Below are 13,346 nucleotides of genomic sequence, written 5' to 3'. Positions count from 1 at the left end.
GATTTGTTTTTCCCTATATTGCAGTAATCTTCTTTCCTACAGTCTCCAAAATGTTTGTGTCAAAGCTTTGGAAGCAGTATCTGATCTACATATTGCAGGATGGCATTGTCCAGTTGTGAAGGCTTTTCTGAAACACATGGGGGATCTGATATATTACCCCAGTACAAAAAGTTGTAAAATTGTTTTTATTCTGATGCTTGCCTCATCCAAGACTCTGCGGTCTGTGCTGACGAGTAGGCGTAATTCACACAGTAACTTGAGATTTCAGATCAAAAGCACAAGCACAAAGAGCTAAAGAAACACCAGGGGGAGCCAAGAGGAGCAGAACTGCTGCGGTTTCCTTGGATCTTGCGCTGGGGGCGAAACAAAGGAAAAACTCAGAAACTCAAAGCACTCCTACCGACTGTTCCATTTTGCTGTACCTGGTTATTCATATAAAGTGGTGGAGCATGGCTGAATTACTGTAAACAACATTAAAGCTGACTACCTTTCAAAAAACAAATTTGCGGGGTGAGTCACAAAACTTATTTTCAAGATTGTGCTTTCAAGGTAAGATAGTGACAAGAAGTGTTACATGTGATCCATTGGATGAATACCAAACCCATTCCTCATACGCTGATCCAGAAGCAGGGAGGTTAAGTAGTTTGGATGCAAACTGAAATCCAATGTCTGAATCACAACCTAGATCTTTTAAACCTTGACCTCCTGGATAGTGATCCTATCATTGGCGTGATTGAGTGTGGTATGCTATTACATAGCCAGGGCAGGGCAAAGAAACATATTGGCCCCAAGGAAAATGTGGGATGCTTTTAATAACTTGCGAGAACAGGTCACAAAAATAATGGGGTGGAGCAACTCTAACCCGCCAGATGCAAATCATTCACTCTCCAAATGTCTAATTCACCTCCATTTAAGGCCTATTCATCCTGCCTACTGAGAATGAGACTTCAGTCTTCGCTTATCTTAACTGCTGTCTTCATACCTCCCAGTCTTGTACTATGACTTTGCATCAGCTCCCTTGGCAATTTAGGATGATTTTCACACCCTGTGAGCCTTACAAGATGGAACCCCTATCAGAATTATGATTGAGCAGGCCATCCACCCTAGATCAGCTTCTTATCAGCATCCTGGGCTATCCAGGCTCCTCACTGAACCCTTTCTGCTCTGGATAAATGATGCGACTCTCCCAAAAAGTCAGTCCACATGAGGCTTTGCTTTAGGCATATTCAGCTCACTTACACCCACCTCTTCAAAGCCAAAGTGTTATGGGCAGTACAGAACTAAGCTTTTGACTCTTCAGAGTAGGGTTGGATTCTGGTTCTAGCCACATGGTGTGGTGATGCTGCACTTCCCATCAACTGTGTTGCCACAGGAGCATGTTAACCTTATGACACAAACATCATCACCTTGTGACACCAGCTCAGAGAAGCCCATGCTTTGTGCGCCTACCCGTGGGGTGTGGGTGGAAAGAGAGTGCTAGTTGAACAAGGGAGCACCTTCTCTCCTGAGACAGGTTTGAATCAGGTAGGTTATGATGTGATGATTTTGCAGAGTGAATGTCCAGGCACTGAGTGTGCTGAACCCCCAAATCATGACATTCTGCTTAGCAGTGGCAGGTTAGGGTGTGATTGGATGGTTTATCATTGATACGTTCTTCCACTTTGGCTTCAGAGATGGAATTATCTCCTCTTCTGACTCCACTGAAATGCCCCGGAAGCTGCATGCATAGCAAGTCGCGGAAGGAGGGAAGCCACATTGATTGACTCAGATAGGAGAGTTTTGACTTAGGCTTTTGCCCCTCTCCAAATGAATCTAAAATGAAAAGGAAACTAACACTCACAGGCAGAGCCCAGTAGATGGGGATGTCGCTGCAGAGAATATTCAGAGTTGTTCCCAGTGTAGTGCGGTCAGCCGGTTCCGCCTCTGTGAAGTTGTAAGACATGTTGTCTCCAGAGACCTGCTGGAAAAGAAGTTGCCACAATCTAGCCCTTCATATGAGCAAGGTACAAGCACTGGTGCTTGATACCAGCAAGCAAGAAACCAAGTAGAGCTCTATTCAGTTGAAATGTTCTGTAGCTTTCCTATAGCAGCTGTGGAGCACAGTTTCGTTAGCTAGAGAAGTAAATCTCTCTCAAAGTCACAAGAACTGCCTTTCACACCCAGGACCATGACATCCAGCCAAATGCAGAACATTGGGCTGCCACTCAGCAATTTGATCTAGTGTCCCTAGCTACCAGGGGATTCCTTCCCCTGCAGGGCAGGACAGGTGCCTCGGTCAGATTTTTAAAATGAGAAGTAATCTATTGAACTGTAAGTGGAACCTTGGTGGATGATTGAGACCACTGTGAGTCCTATGAGACTCATCCAGCTCCCCTCTCCCACCCCCGAAGTCAGACATCCCAGGGACTGCAGTTCAACAATCCGTCTCTAACATTATCCCTAGGTTCTGTCAGAGGGAGGGGTCATAAAAGGGCCATGAAAGTAAGGGCATGCCTGCACTGCATTTTAAAACCCATGGCAGCGAGTCTCAAATCCCGGGTCTACAGACTCAGGGCTTACAGGGCTTGTGCTACAGTACTGAAAGCAGCAGTGTAGACGTTTGGGCTCAGGCTCTGAAGCCTGGGGATGAGGATGGGTTTCAGAGCCTGAGCCGCAACATCTACGCTGCTGCTGTTAGCGCTGCAATGCAAGCCCAAATCTGTAGACCCAGGCCCTGACACTCACTGCCACAGGTTTTAAAAAGCAGGGTAGATGTACCCTAAGAGGCTGAGGTGAGAGAATTTTGTGTCCAAGTATGCCAAGAGCAGAATCTCTTGGTAGCAGCAGAGAGTGCAGCAGCTCTCTATTTAATGGGAAAAACGCCTTTGAAAGCACATTTGTAGACAGCTATTTTGAGTTTCTGATTTGAGCCCTATATAGCAAACAGCTAGTGTCATTCAGAGCCATCCTAGAGAGTATGGTACTGGCCATTCCACCAGCTGCCTGGGGAGATCCGGTACACTCAATGTATCCAACTGTAATTCAGAAACTCACTTGCAGGGGAAAGGTGGGTTCTAAAATAGGGTGTCCAGCTTGGAGGGGGCCAGAGTACAATTTAAGTTATAGATTGTGGACTGGGTCTATTAAGTTAGTGTCAAGTATCCAAACCAGACTGGCCACTGCTGTGTCTAGGAGGCTTGCAAATGATTGAGGGTAGAATATGAACCTTATATTCTAGTTACTGTTGCATTCAGTATTACTCGGTGGGGAAAATGATGCCAGGTACTTTTAGAATCATTTCCTCCCTTCATTTATTTGGTCATTTGTACATGCAGTTTAGTATCCCTATATAATTGTGAGCACAAATTAGCTAAATTTGTACACTTAGGTGACTTGGAAATTGTCCCCAGATGATCATTAGGCTTCAGGGTTAACTACCCACCAAGATGAATTTGGAGCAGCTTATATCTCTCTTAGAGCTGCTTCAGTCTATGAGAGTGTTACTACATTTTGAAAGTTTATTTTCAAGCTATATGGGCTAGAAATATAACTTTAAAAATATGAAATCTTATATACTACCGAATCTGATTCTTTCAGAGAGGCTGGATAAATACATTAAGTAGGCCAGGAGTTTGGCACCCCAGGTTTAAAATTCGTTGCTTTCAATCAAAGTCTACAAGTAAGTAATACAAGAATGTGATAAAAGCCCAGACTTGTGAATCTTACTTTGGCGTTAAAATGTGGGAGATCTCTGGAAATTTCATCCAAGCTTGGTATGTTGAGTTTATCCATCTTCATCACGAAACATTTTTTACTGTTGGTGATTCTGAGACCTATTAGACCCTACAAGCAAACATCCAAAACATCAGTATGAGGCACTTGTGAAAAATAAAGTTCAAAGTGTTCATTGACCAACAAGATAACCTGTGAAGTTTCCCTGGGTAAAAGCTTGTTTATTTCCCCAGTAGAGATGCCTGGGCTGGTCTTGCCTATGCCCCCAGCAGAGAAGGTGTGCAAAGGTTATGAAAAGTTTTCACAAAGTTTACTGCAAACGCTGTCATCCATTCTTCTTTTGGGCCATTTCACAAATGGGAGGGAGGAGGGATAGCTCAGTGGTTTGAGCATTGGCCTGCTAAACCCAGGGTGGTGAGTTCAATCCTTGAGGGGGCCATATAGGGGGTCTGGGGTAAAATCAGTACTTGGTCCTGCTAGTGAAGGCAGGGGGCTAGACTCAATGACCTTTCAAGGTCCCTTCCAGTTCTAGGAGATAGGATATCTCCATTAATTTAACCTAGAATTTCAGTGGATGTTTGTGGAATAGCCAAATTCTAAACTTTAAGGGCTACATTTTCTGTTAGGACACAAGAAGCAGAGAGGAAAATATAGCTTGAAGCCATCTTTACATTCCTCTAATCTTGGAACTTCTGGCATTAGAGCAACCTGGATGCTGCACTAAATTATACCCAGCCCCACAGCTCCAAGGGTCCACTCAGGCAGCTGGGGATGACTGAAGTTTAGGGATATGCTAACCCTACCCTTTTCTTCTGGGAACTCTTCTCCATACACCAGGAGCTTGAGCGTGGGGGAGAAGAGCCACTATGCTTTAGTCCACCTGTTAATTCCCCCTTACACAAAGGATCAGGGGCTGGATTGCCTGCTTTGCCTTAGTGGGGTCAAGAATCTGGCTCTACGTGTCTTGACAGCAACTGGTTTTCCTCGGAAAGGAAATTTGAAATTTGTACTTTTGAAAATAGCACTTAGATCTTCAGTGAAAAGGAGACTGCTTTTCATTCAATAGTAGTTTATTTTTGAGCAAAAATAATGACTTTTTAAAAATTGGCTCATTCTTGAAAATTCAAAATGAAATATAAAACCCTGGATGTACGTTTTAGAATAGTTTCAAACTTACGTTTAACTCTCTCTGAACTGCAGTCTGCCAACTAGATGAACTGGTGTTTAGTTTAACATTGGTCTATCCAGCATTTCTGCCTCCATCTGGCGCCATTCAGATAAGGAGCGATGGTGTAATTTTCAGCTCAGTAAAGTTTAAAATTAGTTAGAGAGAGGCTACCTCGTGCTCTGGCAGGTACAGAACATCCTAGTGACTTGGATCAGACCAGTGGTTCTCAAACTTTGTTTTCACGGACCACTTGAAAATTGCTAGGGTCTCGGCGGACCACTTAATGATCTTTCCAAATGTTGTTTGTACCATTTATCATGCACGCTCCAAGGATAGGTTCACTAATAACGGAATGGGACAGCCCCGCCTGGTCTCCCTGCCTAAGTAAAAGTCTCCTGCACAGTAGTCTGGAAGAACCTATTCTAATGGGAGGACTTATCAGAGACCAGATTGGCAAAGATTGTGGTCCTCTGCTGTAATTCCTGGAACACAGTGGAAAAGGCAGAACTTTCTTGGCATAAGCACAAGTGGCCCTGGCTTGTTGATTATCTGAACTCAACCTTTTCCTCTTTCCAGTACAATCCAGCTCTTCCGGCCCATTTGCTTGCACTTACTTGGTTATAGTTGTACACAACAGTGGCTGTGGATTTCTTTCTTTTGATGTGGAAAGCGGCCACGTTCTCCCGTTCATTTACCATGGCCGTCTGCTCTTCCTCTTCCCCCTTGTTTCCCTGGATGACCATGTCAAGGACCTCAAAGAAACATTTCAGGGTATGAAATACCATCTGTAGACCCTAGCATATTCTTCAGGGAAGTGTGAAAGTGCAGTGAGGCAAGAGCCGTTCCAAAGACCCATAGCCTCTGAGGGTATGTCTACACAGCAAAGAAAAACCCATGGCTGGCTCTTGCCAGTCAACTCAGGTTTGCGGGCTGCAAGGCTGTTTCATTACTTGTAGACTTCTGGGCTTGGGCTGGAGCCCAGGCTCTAGGACCCTGTGGTGTGGGAGAGGCCCAGAGCCCCAGAAGTCTACACAGCAATGAAACAGCTCTGTAGCCCAAGCCTAGGAGCTGAGTCAGTTGGCATAGGGCAGCTGCAGGTTTTTCTTTGCTGTGTAAACGTACCCTGAGGCAGCTGGGAGTCCACCCATGTACAGAAAAGGAGATATACAATCAGCTTTTTTTAAAGGCTGCTGCTAATGCCAGTTCATTAAGTAGCCACTTGAGTGACACAATCTGACCCTGCATGTGCATCCAAGGGTAGAGTTTGGCCCAGTGTATTTCACACAAATACAAGAATAAAAATAACAAAAAGACACCCAGAGGCAAATATAATTCAGTAGGGGTCGCAAAATTATAGCCAGAAGCCAGATTTCGTCCTCTGTGCCGACAGGGTTTCTGTTGAGTTCAGCAGGAGCTATGACCGCATCAGAGGGCTAACTGTGCCAATAGGGGGTGAATTTTCAAAGTGGTGCACCAGGCTGCCCACTCTTACTGTGAATGGCTAAATTCCCCAGGAATTTGCATGGCTAAATTCCCCAGGCACTGAGCTGGATTTATCTTAGTTCGTTTCTTAACTCTGCTACAATCAAACTTATTACAATCAAGAACTGCTATAAAATTGTACATATTGTGTGTGTAAACAGGGGAAAAGTGCCTACCTTCGAAGGAAGTTTTTGATGTAACTTCTAAATTAAAGGCAGGGTCTGTATAAATAGTGCTGGCTGATTAGAATAACACATGCAAATTGCAAGGAACCCATTGCTAAATCGCCCGCCAAGGGATAAGCTGGAAAAGTCCTTGCTTTGATATGAATATATATCAGAGCCCTTTCAGACACCTTTTGAGGTTTATAAACCTGAGTTTAAGAATAGTGCCTTGATGTCACGATGATTTCTAGATCATGATGTCATGCTGTCTGAAATGGACAGTTTGAGCTGGTAAGGTGAAAACTTTGCATTTAAGAATTATTGATAGGATCGGTAAATGTGCATTAGGGACAGAAATGCATGTTTGTGCCAGGTCTGATATCTCAGAGAACAGTTTGTGGCTGAAATTGCCGGAGGCATGTTGCACAAACAAGAGTGATGGCACAGGCTTCCCACTGACTGCTCTACTCACCTTTTCTGTGTGTTTTTGGGTCAGGTAAACTCCTACCAAAGCACCGGCAACTATGAAGAAGCCCAGGAGAATCACCATGACTGAGGCAAGGATGATTCTTTGTTGGTTTGTGCTCACTTTGGGCATGGAGCTGTAAACCTGAAGAGAAATAAATATCCTGTGTTATTGATAATTCCCAGTTACGAAGTATGTCTGGCGGTGATAACATCAGAAATAGGAGACTTGTTCCTGGTAAAGTCTTGACTAAATGGTTTGATCTTGCAAACCCTTATTCAGATAAGTAGTTCTCAGTCACACTAGGCCAGCTGACTTTGGCGGACTATGTTCATGAGTAAATACTAGCAATGTGAGTAAAGTTTTAAAGGCTTAGGCCCTAAATGAGGGGAACAAAACTGGAGAGAGGTAGCAAAAGCAAAAACCAAACATTCCTCCCCCAAAAAAATCTTGTTCGCAGAGCTGAATTTGAAGTATGTTCTCTAGCCTCACGTTAAATTGCGCGAAACTCAAGTCAGAACATACAATGGGTTGTGCATTCAGTCAAGATAAGCATTTTCTGGGTGTGCATGCCAAGGGCTTCCCCAGGCCAGATGGGGCTGTCTGCTGACCGAAGGCAGTGGTGTACTTTATAGAAAGGTATTTAAATGTTAAGGTTTAATTTCCAGAGAAGATATTTAGAATGTGTGCGTACCAGCCCTCATTTAAATCATGCAATTTTAGATATTCAATTTTAAAAACAATGTCTAAAATGTGTAAGTCCCCATTTCAGCCATCTGCCTCACCTCCCTGAGCTGACATGCTGCCAATGCTCTTCCCTATCATCGTGAAGAGCATCTTAGATTTAATACATACATTGAAATGTTCGGAGTTTGCTTCAGCCCAAACTTCCCCCAGCTGCTCCCCATGGGCCCTCTCATTCTCCCCACCTGTCTTCTTGCCACCCACCTGTATTGATCTACCCACCACCTGGACCTTTTGTTTGAACAGAGCTGTCCTCAAACCATCTTCTCTAAGCCTAGGGACAAGATTCCCCCTCCTCCCCCCCGTCCCCCCAGTAAGGGTAAATACCATTGTCCTAGTTTAGCAATTGGGAGATATTAACTGGGGAATGTGCTATCTTCCTTTCTTAGAAGAATGCAGGCTGTTTAAAAACATGGCCGGGGGACAGACTTCAATCTCCTATTCAATCGAGGTGTGTGACATCAAGCTGATTCATCTGAGACAAATACACTCTGCACATAACTCCTTGTTTGATCAAATCACTAGCTAACAGGCATTGATGAAATACTTCTGGAAGACACACGCTACCAAACGGGGTATCCAATTCCTTCTAACCACTGCAAAAATTATATGTTACTTACAGGTGGCTGAGCAGGCATGGTGAGCTCGGTAGTACTTTTGCAATCCATCCTTTCTGTCCCTCCCTGTAAATCCAAGGCAACGGTTTTCCCTCTCAGGAGCCAGCCCATGCTTTTATAAAGGATCCAGGGATCCAGTGTTCTTTTTCCCAGTATGATTTTTAAAGCCCTGAACTTCCTTGTTATTGCTGCAGGAATTTTTCATGATTGTCCAAACGTGATAATAGAAACAAACCATTATAAAACTATCAAATTTATTACTAACAGGGCCTCATAAAATCATCTCTTGTCTGGGAACTGGGAAGGTTTTAAAAAAGCAGCTGGAATCACATTTTGGACATAAGTTCTGCTGAACTTTAAAATGTGTGTTTAAAGGAGAGGAGGCTTCTGGCAGGGTATTCTCCAAGAAGGGTCTTTGACATAGGGATTGGTTCCCCTTGGGTCCAATCAGTCTGGATTGAACTTCTCAGGTCCACTAAAACCAACCTTCCTACATTAGTTCCAGAAGACTGGAAGAAGGCTAATATGGTGTCAATATTTAAAACGGCCAAATGGGATGACCCAGGTGATTATAGGCTGACATCAATTCTGGGCAAAATAATGAAGCAGCTGCTACAGGACTCGATTAATAAAGAATTAAAGGAGAGTAATATAGTTAATGCCAATCAACATGGTTATATGGAAAATATGTATGTCAACCTGGGTCAAACTAACTTGTAATGTGAATGAAAAGATATCAAGTTTGGTTGATAAAAGTGAGAGTGTTGATGTAATATACTTAGACTTCTGTAAGGCATTTGACTTGGTACCGCACAACATTTGGATTAAACAAAGCTATATGATATAAAATTAACATGCCACACATTAAATGAATTCAAAGCTGGCTAACTGCTAGGTCTTAAAATGTTATTGTAAATGGGGACTCACCATTGAATGGGTATGTTTCTAGCAGGGGCGGTTCTATGTTTTTTGCTGCCCCAAGCACGGCAGGCAGGCGGCTTTCGGCGGCATGCCTGCGGGAGGTCCGCCAGTGCCATGCCATTGGCGTCCCCGCTGCCGAATTGCCACGGGACCGGTGGACCTCCTGCAGGCATACTGCCGAAAGCCGCCTGCCTGCCGCCCTCACAGCGACTGGCAGGCCGCCCCCCACGGCTTGCCGCCCCAGGCACGCGCTTGCTGCACTGGTGCCTGGAACCGCCCCTGGTTTCTACTGGGGTTCCACAGAGATATGTTTTTGGCCCGATGCTATTCAACATTTTTCTCAATGACCTGGAAGAAAACAAAAAGTCATCACTGATAAAGTTTGCAGGTGACAAAAAAATTGTGGGAGTGATAAATAAGGAAGAAGACAGATCATTAATACAGAGCAATTTGGATCACTTGATAAACTGGGCATAAGCAAACAATATATGTTTTAATGCGACTAAAAATAATGTATACATCTGGGAACAAATGATGAAGGCCATAGGCACCGACTTCCCCTCTACCCAGGGGGGTGCTCAATCCACCCCTTCCACTCAGGCCCTGCCACCACCCTGCCTCTTCCTGCCCCTGGTCTGCGCCCGCAACACCCCCACTCCACCCCTTCCCCGAATCCCTCATTCCGCCCCTGGTCCACCCCCGCCCCGCCTCTTCCTGCCCCATCTCCTGACTGCACCCCATCCCCGCTCCTCCCCAAAGCTGACCTGCACTCCACAAAACAGCTGTTCACAGCAGGCAGGAGGTGCTGGGAGGGAGGGGGAAGAGTGATGAGGGGGGCTGCCGGTGGGGGAGAGGCACTGGGGGGTGGAGGAGAGTGGGGGGGGAGCTTGGCTGCCATTGGGTGCTGAGCACCCACTAATTTGGAGTGATGAAAGCTGTCCTTAAGTGATGGGGGACTTTATCCTGGTGGTGACTCTGAAAAAGATTTGCAGGAAGTGGTGGATAATTAGCGTAACATGAGCCCCCAGTGCAACTCTATGGCCAAAAAGGCTCACAGGATTCTCGGGTAGGAGCAGAGAGGTTATTTTACTTCTGTATTTGGCACTGGTGCGACTGCTGCTGGAATAGTGTGTCTAGCTCTGGTGTGTACAATTCAAGGAGGATGTTGAAAAATTGGAGAGGGTTCAGAGAAGAACAAGACGAATGATTAAAGAGTTAGAAAACATGTCTTATGGTGATAGACTAAAGGAGCTCAGTCTGTTTAGGCTAACAAGGAGAAGGTTAAGGGGTGACATGATTACAGACTATGAGAACCTACATGAGGAACAAATACTAAATAACGGGCTCCTCAGTTTAGCAGAGGAAGGTCTAACATGGTCCAATGGCTGGAAGTTGAAGCTAGAGAAATTCAGACTGGAAATAGGGCACACATTTTTAACAGGGAGGTCAATTAACCATTGTAACAATTTACCAAGGGTCATGGTGGAGTTTCCATCACTGATAATTTTTTAATCAAGGTTGGATGTTTTTCTAAAAGCTCTGCTCTAGGAATTATTTTGGGGCAGTTCCCTGGCCTGTGTCATATAGGAGTTCAGACTAGATGATCACAGTGGTCCCTTCTAGCCTTGGAAACTATGAGCCTATGAAATCTATACGACTGGTCACTTGCATAATTTTTCTAGAGGAGTGTGTCTGTTGTGAGAGATCGTGGTTGTGATGTAGGAAGCACACTGCTTCCCTTTCACCCCCTGTGCTCTGCTTCATCCCTTCCATTATGCTGCCCTCTTACATCTGCATCACTTACCGAGTCCTAGTCTACCAGGGCCCTCTCTCACCTCCTTCAAATCCTGCCTTCCCCGTACCTCTTCAGTAATCCCTCTTTCATTTCCCCAGTAACACCCCACGCCCTCCTATCCCTGCACTGTCCAGTGCTGTTTCATGTGTGTTTGTGGTTGGAGATCGTAAACCCTTCAGAGCAAGGAATACGCTGTAAGTATGTCTACACTACAGGATTAATCCAAATTTATATAATTCGAATTTTGGAAACAGATTGTATAAAGTCGAATGTATGCGGCCACACTAAGCACATTAATTCGGCGGTGTGCGTCCATGTACCGGGGCTAGCATCGATTTCCGGAGCGTTGCACTGTGGGTAGCTATCCCATGGTTCCTGCAATCTTCTCCGCCCATTGGAATTCTGGGTTGAGATCCCAATGCCTGATGGGGCCAAAAACATTGTCGCGGGTGGTTCTGGATACATCCTCCCCCCTCTCCAGGGAAGCAATGGAAGACAACCGTTTTGTGCCTTTTTCCTGGGTGAACAGTGCAGACGCCATACCACGGCAAGCATGGAGCCCGCTCAGCTCAAGACAGCAGTCATGAACATTGTAAACACCTCGCGCGTTATCGTGCAGTTTATGCTGAATCAGAACCTGCAAAACCAGGCGGCGAGGAGTAGGCTACGGCAGCGCGGCGGCAAGAGTGATGAGGACATGGACATGGAATTCTATCAAACCGCGAGACCCGGTGCTTTGGAGATCATGCTGTTAATGGGGCAGGTTATAGCCGTGGAATGCCGATTGTGGGCCTGGGAAACAAGCACAGACTGGTGGGACCACATAGTGTTGCAGGTGTGGGACGATTCCCAGTGGCTGCGAAACTTTGGCATGCGTAAGGGCACTTTCATGGAACTTTGTGACTTGTTTTCCCCTGCCCTGTAGCGCCAGAATACCAAGATGAGAGCAGCCCTCACAGTTGAGAAGCGAGTGGCGATAGCCCTGTGGAAGCTTGCAACGCCAGACAGCTACTGGTCAGTCGGGAATCAATTTGGAGTGGTCAAATCTACTGTGGGGCTGCTGTGATGCTAGTAGCCAAAGCAATCACTGAGCTGCTGCTACGAAAGGTAGTGACTCTGGGAAATGTGCAGGTCATAGTGGATGGCTTTGCTGCAATGGGATTCCCTAACTGTGGTGGGGCGATAGATGGAACCCATATCCCTATCTTGGCACTGGAGCACCAGAGTACCCAGTACATAAACTGCAAGGGGTACTTTTCAATGGTGCTGCAAGCAATTGTGGATCACAAGGGACGTTTCACCAACATCAATGTGGGCTGGCTGGGAAGGGTTCATGACGCTCGCGTCTTCAGGAACACTACTCTGTTTAAATGGCTGCAGCAAGGGACTTACTTCCCAGACCAGAAAATAACCGTTGGGGATGTTGAAATGCCTATAGTTATCCTTGGGGACCCAGCCTACCCTTAATGTCATGGCTCATGAAACCATACACAGGCAGCCTGGACAGGAGTCAGGAGCTGTTCAACTACAGGCTGAGCAAGTGCAGAATGGTGGTAGAATGTGCATTTGGCCGTTTAAAAGGTCGCTGGCGCTCATTACTGACTCGCTCAGACCTCAGCCAAACCAGTATCCCTATTGTTATTGCTGCTTGCTGTGTGCTCCACAATCTCTGTGAGAGTAAGGGGGAGACCTTTATGGCGGGGTGGGAGGCTGAGGCAAATCGCCTGGCTGCTGATTATGCGCAGCCAGACACCAGGGCGATTAGAAGATCACACCAGGAAGCGCTGCGCATCAGAGAAGCTTTGAAAACCAGTTTCATGATTGGCCAGGCTACGGTGTGAAAGTTCTGTTTGTTGAAAACCCACCACCTTGATTGACTCATTCCCTGTAAGCAAACCACCTTCCCCCCTTAAATCACAGCTTGCTTTTAAAGGAAATAAAGTCACTACCGTTTAAAAATCCTGTATTCTTTATTAATTGATTATAAACATAGGGAGAGAACTGACAAGGTAACCCGGATGAGGTTTGGGAGGAGGATAGGAGGGAAGTAAAAGGCCACTGAAAAAATTCACTATAATGACAGCCTTTTGGTTGGGCTGTCCACTGAGGTGGAGTGGGAGGGTGCACGGAGCCTTCCCCCCCCCGCCGCGTTCTTACACGTCTGGCTGAGGAGGCTATGGAACATGGTGAGGGGGGAGGGAGGTTATACAGCGGCTGCAGCAGCACTCTGTTATCCTGCTGCCATTTCTGAAGCTCCACCAGACGCCAGAGCATGTCC

At 45.8% G+C, this 13,346-nt stretch overlaps 1 protein-coding gene across 1 annotated transcript; it reads right to left on the bottom strand.

Moving 5' to 3' along the window:
- Window positions 1–214: 214 nt before the first annotated feature.
- LOC117868657 (pulmonary surfactant-associated protein C-like) lies at window positions 215–8,453 on the bottom strand. The gene is made up of 6 exons (XM_034754791.1): window positions 8,356–8,453; window positions 6,998–7,135; window positions 5,494–5,631; window positions 3,706–3,822; window positions 1,841–1,960; window positions 215–353 (listed from the first exon to the last, which is right to left on the bottom strand). Exons 1-6 carry the CDS (start codon window positions 8,401–8,403, stop codon window positions 270–272), a joined length of 645 nt encoding a protein of 214 aa, XP_034610682.1. The 5' UTR covers window positions 8,404–8,453; the 3' UTR covers window positions 215–269.
- Between the last annotated feature and the right edge of the window lie 4,893 nt (window positions 8,454–13,346).

The sequence above is a fragment of the Trachemys scripta genome, chromosome 21 (assembly GCF_013100865.1).
Source record: "Trachemys scripta elegans isolate TJP31775 chromosome 21, CAS_Tse_1.0, whole genome shotgun sequence".
NCBI classification, from domain to species: Eukaryota; Metazoa; Chordata; order Testudines; family Emydidae; genus Trachemys; species Trachemys scripta.
This window is presented reverse-complemented; position numbering and strand designations above follow the sequence as displayed.

What these genes read in the sequence shown, in the direction of transcription:
- LOC117868657 (XM_034754791.1), bottom strand. Translation starts at nt 8,403, where the DNA reads ATGGATTGCAAAAGTACTACCGAGCTCACCATGCCTGCTCAGCCACCT. An exon ending in TTGTGTACAACTATAACCAA is followed by an intron (nt 3,823 to 5,493) that starts GTAAGTGCAAGC and finishes GTTTGCTTGTAG; the next exon opens with GGTCTAATAGGTCTCAGAAT. An exon ending in CCATCTACTGGGCTCTGCCT is followed by an intron (nt 354 to 1,840) that starts GTGAGTGTTAGT and finishes TTTCGCCCCCAG; the next exon opens with CGCAAGATCCAAGGAAACCG.